At 48.8% G+C, this 6,731-nt stretch overlaps 2 protein-coding genes across 2 annotated transcripts; both read left to right on the top strand.

Moving 5' to 3' along the window:
- The first annotated feature begins 220 nt into the window (after positions 1–220).
- On the top strand, positions 221–1,934 carry LOC121843180 (proteasome adapter and scaffold protein ECM29-like). Its single transcript, XM_042312782.1, has 3 exons — positions 221–351; positions 1,397–1,439; positions 1,747–1,934. The coding sequence occupies exons 1-3, from the start codon at positions 243–245 to the stop codon at positions 1,823–1,825; spliced, it is 231 nt and encodes a 76-aa protein (XP_042168716.1). The 5' UTR covers positions 221–242; the 3' UTR covers positions 1,826–1,934.
- Positions 1,935–2,007: 73 nt separating this feature from the next.
- LOC121843178 (proteasome adapter and scaffold protein ECM29) lies at positions 2,008–4,936 on the top strand. Its single transcript, XM_042312781.1, has 5 exons — positions 2,008–2,182; positions 2,909–3,014; positions 3,577–3,671; positions 4,088–4,159; positions 4,683–4,936. Exons 1-5 carry the CDS (start codon positions 2,023–2,025, stop codon positions 4,820–4,822), a joined length of 573 nt encoding a protein of 190 aa, XP_042168715.1. The 5' UTR covers positions 2,008–2,022; the 3' UTR covers positions 4,823–4,936.
- The last annotated feature ends 1,795 nt before the right edge of the window (positions 4,937–6,731 follow it).

Here is a 6,731-nt window from a genome sequence, read left to right as displayed (position 1 = left end):
ACTGGGGTGGCTGGGGTCGTTGACCATTTTTAGGCCTTCCTCTGACTACCACTTGGATACCACGAAGACAGGGGTTAAAAATAAATAGGAAAGACAAAACATTTTGACCTTTTCAACCCTGACCTCTCGTCGTCTTCCAGGAAGCTTTGGGGCATCCGCCTCTACATGACGGAGCTGATCGACATTACCCAGAAGGCCTTGCAGTCCCAGTCGTGGAAGATGAAGGCCCAGGCGCGGCTGCCATGGCGTCCATCGCTAAGCAACAGACGGGTTCTCTGGTCGCCCCTCACCTGGGTATGGTGTTGTCCGCTCTACTGCAGGGACTGGTTGGACGCACCTGGACTGGAAAGGGTGTGTGTGTGTGTGTGTGTGTGATAAAGTGGTCAGTAGAAGGGGGTGCTTATAGGAGGTTGTAATTAACTTGACCAACTTGTGTCTAGTGTTTAGTACAGATGTTTAGTACAGATGTCTAGTGTCTAGTACAGATGTCTAGTGTCTAGTACAGATGTCTAGTGTCTAGTACAGATGTCTAGTGTCTAGTACAGATGTCTAGTACAGATGTCTAGTACAGATGTCTAGTGTCTAGTACAGATGTCTAGTGTCTAGTACAGATGTCTAGTGTCTAGTACAGATGTCTAGTGTCTAGTACAGATGTCTAGTGTCTAGTACAGATGTCTAGTACAGATGTCTAGTACAGGTGTCTAGTACAGGTGTCTAGTGTCTAGTACAGGTGTCTAGTGTCTAGTACAGATGTCTAGTACAGATGTCTAGTGTCTAGTACAGATGTCTAGTGTCTAGTACAGATGTCTAGTACAGATGTCTAGTACAGATGTCTAGTACAGATGTCTAGTGTCTAGTACAGATGTCTAGTACAGATGTCTAGTGTCTAGTACAGATGTCTAGTACAGATGTCTAGTGTCTAGTACAGATGTCTAGTACAGGTGTCTAGTACAGATGTCTAGTGTCTAGTACAGATGTCTAGTACAGATGTCTAGTACAGATGTCTAGTGTCTAGTACAGATGTCTAGTACAGGTGTCTTGTGTCTAGTACAGATGTCTAGTACAGGTGTCTTCTCACTCCAGTTGTTTGTGTCTAGTGTTTCATACAGGTGTCTTCTCACTCCAGTTGTTTGTGTCTAGTGTTTCGTACAGGTGTCTTCTCACTCCAGTTGTTTGTGTCTAGTGTTTCGTACAGATGTCTTCTCACTCCAGTTGTTTGTGTCTAGTGTTTCGTACAGGTGTCTTCTCACTCCAGTTGTTTGTGTCTAGTGTTTCGTACAGATGTCTTCTCACTCCAGTTGTTTGTGTCTAGTGTCTAGTACAGATGTCTTCTCACTCCAGTTGTTTGTGTCTAGTACAGATGTCTTCTCACTCCAGTTGTTTGTTTGTCCGCAGGAGGAGCTGTTGAACGCCATCGGCTCTGTGGTGTCTAAGTGCAGGTACGGTTTCTCCTCTCCTTCTGACACTAGGAGCAGTTTGTCTCTTGTCCCTGTGATGGGGATGTTGGTGATAATGAAGGATGTTGGTGATAATGGGGATGATGTTGGTGATAATGGGGGATGATGTTGGTGATAATGGGGGATGATGTTGGTGATAATGAGGAATGTTGGTGATAATGAAGGATGTTGGTGATGATGTTGGTGATAATGGGGATGATGTTGGTGATAATGATGATGTTGGTGATAATGGGGATGATGTTGGTGATAATGGGGGATGATGTTGGTGATAATGAGGATGATCTGTTAGTGGTGAACTCCAGAAGTCCTCCCCCGGGCCAGCCCAGTGTACCAGAGGTGATAGATCTGGTGTTGAAGGAGTGTCGTAAAGACAACCTGGTCTACAAGATGGCTGCCCTGGGCTGTGCTGCTGACGTCCTGCAGGCCACACAGGAAGACCGCTTCAGTGATATGGCAGACATACTCATTCCACTCATTAAGAAAGGTGAGAGAGAGACAGATGGACAGAGTTTGTGTATTTCTCCTTTATGACATCAGTGTTCTACCGATTGGTCCAAAATGTCTGATGTCCGATCCTGTGTTACAGAATTCTGCAGCAACTTCGAGGTTGAGACATGATAGTGATGACGATCGGGATGAGAAGGAGAAGGAGCTGCAGACTGAAGCTCTACTCTGTGCCTTCCAGACGCTGGGCAAGACCTGGCCCAACAACACACAAACCCAGGGTAAGGTTCTGACTGGCCCAACAACACACAAACCCAGGGTAAGGTTCTGACTGGCCCAACGGCACAAACCCAGGTAAGGTTTCTGGCCCAAACCCAGGGTAAGGTTCTGACTGGCCCAACAACACACAAACCCAGGGTAAGGTTCTGACTGGCCCAACAACACACAAACCCAGGGTAAGGTTCTGACTGGCCCAACAACACACAAACCCAGGGTAAGGTTCTGACTGGCCCAACGGCGGCACAAACCCAGGGTAAGGTTCTGACTGGCCCAACAACACACAAACCCAGGGTAAGGTTCTGACTGGCCCAACGGCGGCACAAACCCAGGGTAAGGTTCTGACTGGCCCAACGGCGGCACAAACCCAGGGTAAGGTTCTGACTGGCCCAACGGCGGCACAAACCCAGGGTAAGGTTCTGACTGGCCAACGGCGGCACAAACCCCAGGGTAAGGTTCACACAAACCCAGGGTAAGGTTCTGACTGGCCCAACGGCACAAACCCAGGGTAAGGTTCTGACTGGCCCAACGGCGGCACAAACCCAGGGTAAGGTTCTGACTGGCCCAACGACGGCACAAACCCAGGGTAAGGTTCTGACTGGCCCAACGGCAGCACAAACCCAGTGTGAGATTTGTAAATGTTTTGGTCCCAAAACAATAAGGTGATTATATCGGTGATTGTAATGTATTGTAGTACTGTGTGTTTAATGCTGTCTCTCCTGTGTTCCCAGAGCGTTTCCAGTTGGACCTGTGCTGTCTGATGTGTGAGAGGTTGAAACTCAGTACATGGAGGGTCCAGGTGGGGGTGCTACAGTCTATGAAGACATACTTCCAGAGGTAAGGAAACAAACACAGTCTATGAAGGTTGTGGAGGGTTTCTCTACAGGAGGGTCTCTCTCCAGGAACAGGGTTGGAGTTAAAACCTACAGGAGGGTTTCTCTCCAGGAACAGGGTTGGAGTTAAAACCTACAGGAGGGTCTCTCTACAGGAACAGGGTTGGAGTTAAAACCTACAGGAGGGTCTCTCTACAGGAACAGGGTTGGAGAGCCCTGTTCTACCCCTATCTAGATCTGAAAGACTTAAAACATATGTCTAGCCTATCGGAGGGCGAGGTGGAGCTGCTTCCTCTAGCCTATCGGAGGGCGAGGTGGAGCTGCTTCCTCTAGCCTATCGGAGGGCGAGGTGGAGCTGCTTCCTCTAGCCTATCGGAGGGCGAGGTGGAGCTGCTTCCTCTAGCCTATCGGAGGGCGAGGTGGAGCTGCTTCCTCTAGCCTATCGGAGGGCGAGGTGGAGATGCTGCCATGCCTCTCCTGTCCTTTCTGACTCCCATCGGAATGGTACATGTTGGTCTCCATCTGATTTGATAAACGATTTTCTCTTGTTGTTCCTTCCTGTGTAGGTTGCTACTGTTGGAGAAAGAGAAAGACAACCAGAACTTCACAGCCTTGTCCCTTATTCTCACAGAGACATGCAGCGCTCTCACACACCCACTAGGTAAGAACTGAACACTGCGCTCACACAGCCACTAGGGAAGACCTGAACACTGCTCTCACACACCCCCACTAGGTAAGACCTGAACACTGCTCTCACACACCCCCACTAGGTAATACCTGAACACTGCTCTCACACACCCCCACCTAGGTAAGACCTGAACACTGCTCTCACACACCCCACTAGGTAAGACCTGAACACTGCTCTCACACACCCACTAGGTAAGACCTGAACACTGCTCTCACACACCCCCACTAGGTAAGACCTGAACACTGCTCTCACACACCTACTAGGTAAGACCTGAACACTGCTCTCACACAGCCACTAGGTAACATTTAACTTTTAGAGGGAAACTGATCCTAGATGTTTCTTATTAGAAAGATTCACAATGTTTTTATTTAAAATGTTTCCTCCTATAGAGAATAAGAGTTACTCCTCTGTGAGGACAGAAGCGTTGTCTGTTGTGGAACTACTGGTGAAGAGGACAGGAGGTGAGTCTCCGTTCAGTCTGTTTCCGGGGCTATATGACTAGTCCCGCTTCTCTCAACTCTTCTAAAGGGGTCTTTAACCCAGGAAGTAAAAGCACGGGTCTTTAACCCAGGAAGTAAAAGCACCAGTGTGCAGGACTTGACCTTCCATGCCAAGAATATAGGACTATGTTTGAGTTGTTTTTTGAAGCACAATGTCTAGGAGGTCATTTTACTCAAACCTGAGGCAACATTTGAGAACAAAATATATTCATGAGCACTGCGTCATTCTGTTTGAAAACTATTTATCTCCTAAACTCCGAAGGGGATTCATTTTTTCCCCTCCTAGACCCTGAAGGGGACATTGTGTGTGTTGTTGCAGATTGTGTGTGTTGTTGCAGAGAGCGTGTCTCCCCTCCTATACCCCCTAGGGGGACAGTGTCTCCCCTCCTAGACCCCCTAGGGGGACAGTGTGTCTCCCCTCCTATACCCCCTAGGGGGACAGTGTGTCTCCCCTCCTAGACCCTGTGTGTGTGTGTCGTTGCAGAGAGCGGTCAGTGGGAGTGCGTCTCGGGAAAGAGTCGCGAACAGCTGCAACGGTCACTGTCAACCCTGCAGACAGACAGCAGACCTGACCTCCGAGACAAGGCCCAGGAACTACGGAGGAACATCCAGAGTCAACCCTGAACACACACACACACACACCTACCTAGTCAACCCTGCAGACAGACAGCAGACCTGACCTCCGAGACAAGGCCCAGGAACTACGGAGGAACATCCAGAGTCAACCCTGAACACACACACACACACCTACCTAGTCAACCCTGAACACACACACACACACACACACACACACCTACCTAGTCAACCCTGAACACACACACACACACACACACACCCCTACCTAGTCAACCCTGAACACACACACACACACACACCTACCTAGTCAACCCTGAACACACACACAGTCAACCCTGAACACACACACACACACACCTACCTAGTCAACCCTGCAGACAGACAGCAGACCTGACCTCCGAGACAAGGCCCAGGAACTACGGAGGAACATCCAGAGTCAACCCTGAACACACACACACACACACACACCTACCTAGTCAACCCTGCAGACAGACAGCAGACCTGACCTCCGAGACAAGGCCCAGGAACTACGGAGGAACATCCAGAGTCAACCCTGAACACACACACACACACCCTAGTCAACCCTGAACACACACACACACCTACCTAGTCAACCCTGAACACACACACACCTACCTAGTCAACCCTGAACACACACACACACCTACCTAGTCAACCCTGAACACACACACACACCTGCCTAGTCAACCCTGAACACACACACACACACACCTGCCTAGTCAACCCTGAACACACACACACACCTACCTAGTCAACCCTGAACACACACACACACCTACCTGCCTAGTCAACCCTGAACACACACACACACACACCTGCCTAGTCAACCCTGAACACACACACACACACACACACCTGCCTAGTCAACCCTGAACACACACACACACACACCTACCTAGTCAACCCTGAACACACACACACACACACCACCTACCTAGTCAACCCTGAACACACACACACACACACACCTACCTAGTCAACCCTGAACACACACACACACACCTACCTAGTCAACCCTGAACACCACACACACCCTAACAACCCTGAACACACACACACACCTACCTAGTCAACCCTGAACACACACCTACCTAGTCAACCCTGAACACACCCCCAGATCTCTGTGGACAGGCGTGGTGATTATAATGTGTGTTGTGTCAATGTGTGTACGGCTGGCTGGGTCATTTATAATTAAACGCCACGTAAACAAACAGCACCCTATTCCCTATATAGTGCACTACTGTTGACCAGATCCCATAGGATCCTCTGCTCTGTAGTAGTGCACTTTTGTCGTCCAGGGATCATCAACTAGATTCAGCCGCGGGACAATTTTGTAAAAAATAAATTACTGAGCAGATGGTTCAGGTGGCTAATAAGATCAATGATTATAATTGACTATAAACATCCATTTTAAAATCTTGTTTGGATTTGTAAAGGATCTCTTGGAGACTTTGGAATAGATTTCCCAAACTAAAATCAGTTTTAACATGCTTTTAAAAAAACAAGTCCTGGGCAGTTTGGGAACCTGGTGGCGTTAGGGATTTGTCCCGTGTAACAGCTTCTCTCCTACAGCAGCCAGTACAGTACACCCCTACTGATGAACTACAATGGTACATCCCACATGGTGCCCTGATTCCCTAAACACTACTAGTGGGAATAAGGGTTGCCATTTGGGACGTAAACCCAGGATGATACTTTAACACATTGGTTGTCAACTCCTTGGTCCTGGAGAGCTACTGGCTGTATGGAGGCTGCTGTTCCAGCCAATCAGCTCATTCCACAGAGGGCTGAGTGTGTGTGGGTTTTGCCTTCTCCCCTCAATGAATTTAAGGTCACTAATTAGTAAGGACCTCTCCTCACCTGGTTGTCCAGGTCTTTAATTGAAAGGGGAAAAACACCCCTGATCTACAGGGTGAGCAGGCTTTTGTTCCAGCCC

Source organism: Oncorhynchus tshawytscha, unplaced genomic scaffold (assembly GCF_018296145.1).
Source record: "Oncorhynchus tshawytscha isolate Ot180627B unplaced genomic scaffold, Otsh_v2.0 Un_contig_4768_pilon_pilon, whole genome shotgun sequence".
Taxonomy (NCBI): Eukaryota; Metazoa; Chordata; class Actinopteri; order Salmoniformes; family Salmonidae; genus Oncorhynchus; species Oncorhynchus tshawytscha.
The sequence above is the reverse complement of the archived record's forward strand: the minus strand, read 5'-3'. Positions and strand labels throughout refer to the sequence as shown.

Excerpts from the sequence above, each read along its gene's own strand:
- LOC121843178 (XM_042312781.1), top strand. The coding sequence starts at position 2,023 with ATGTCCGATCCTGTGTTACAGAATTCTGCAGCAACTTCGAGGTTGAGA. Across the intron at positions 2,183-2,908 it reads CAACAACACACAAACCCAGG|AGCGTTTCCAGTTGGACCTG; the intron begins GTAAGGTTCTGA and ends CTGTGTTCCCAG. Across the intron at positions 3,015-3,576 it reads ATGAAGACATACTTCCAGAG|GTTGCTACTGTTGGAGAAAG; the intron begins GTAAGGAAACAA and ends CTTCCTGTGTAG.
- LOC121843180 (XM_042312782.1), top strand. The coding sequence starts at position 243 with ATGGCGTCCATCGCTAAGCAACAGACGGGTTCTCTGGTCGCCCCTCAC. Across the intron at positions 352-1,396 it reads ACGCACCTGGACTGGAAAGG|AGGAGCTGTTGAACGCCATC; the intron begins GTGTGTGTGTGT and ends TTTGTCCGCAGG. Across the intron at positions 1,440-1,746 it reads TCTGTGGTGTCTAAGTGCAG|TGGTGAACTCCAGAAGTCCT; the intron begins GTACGGTTTCTC and ends ATGATCTGTTAG.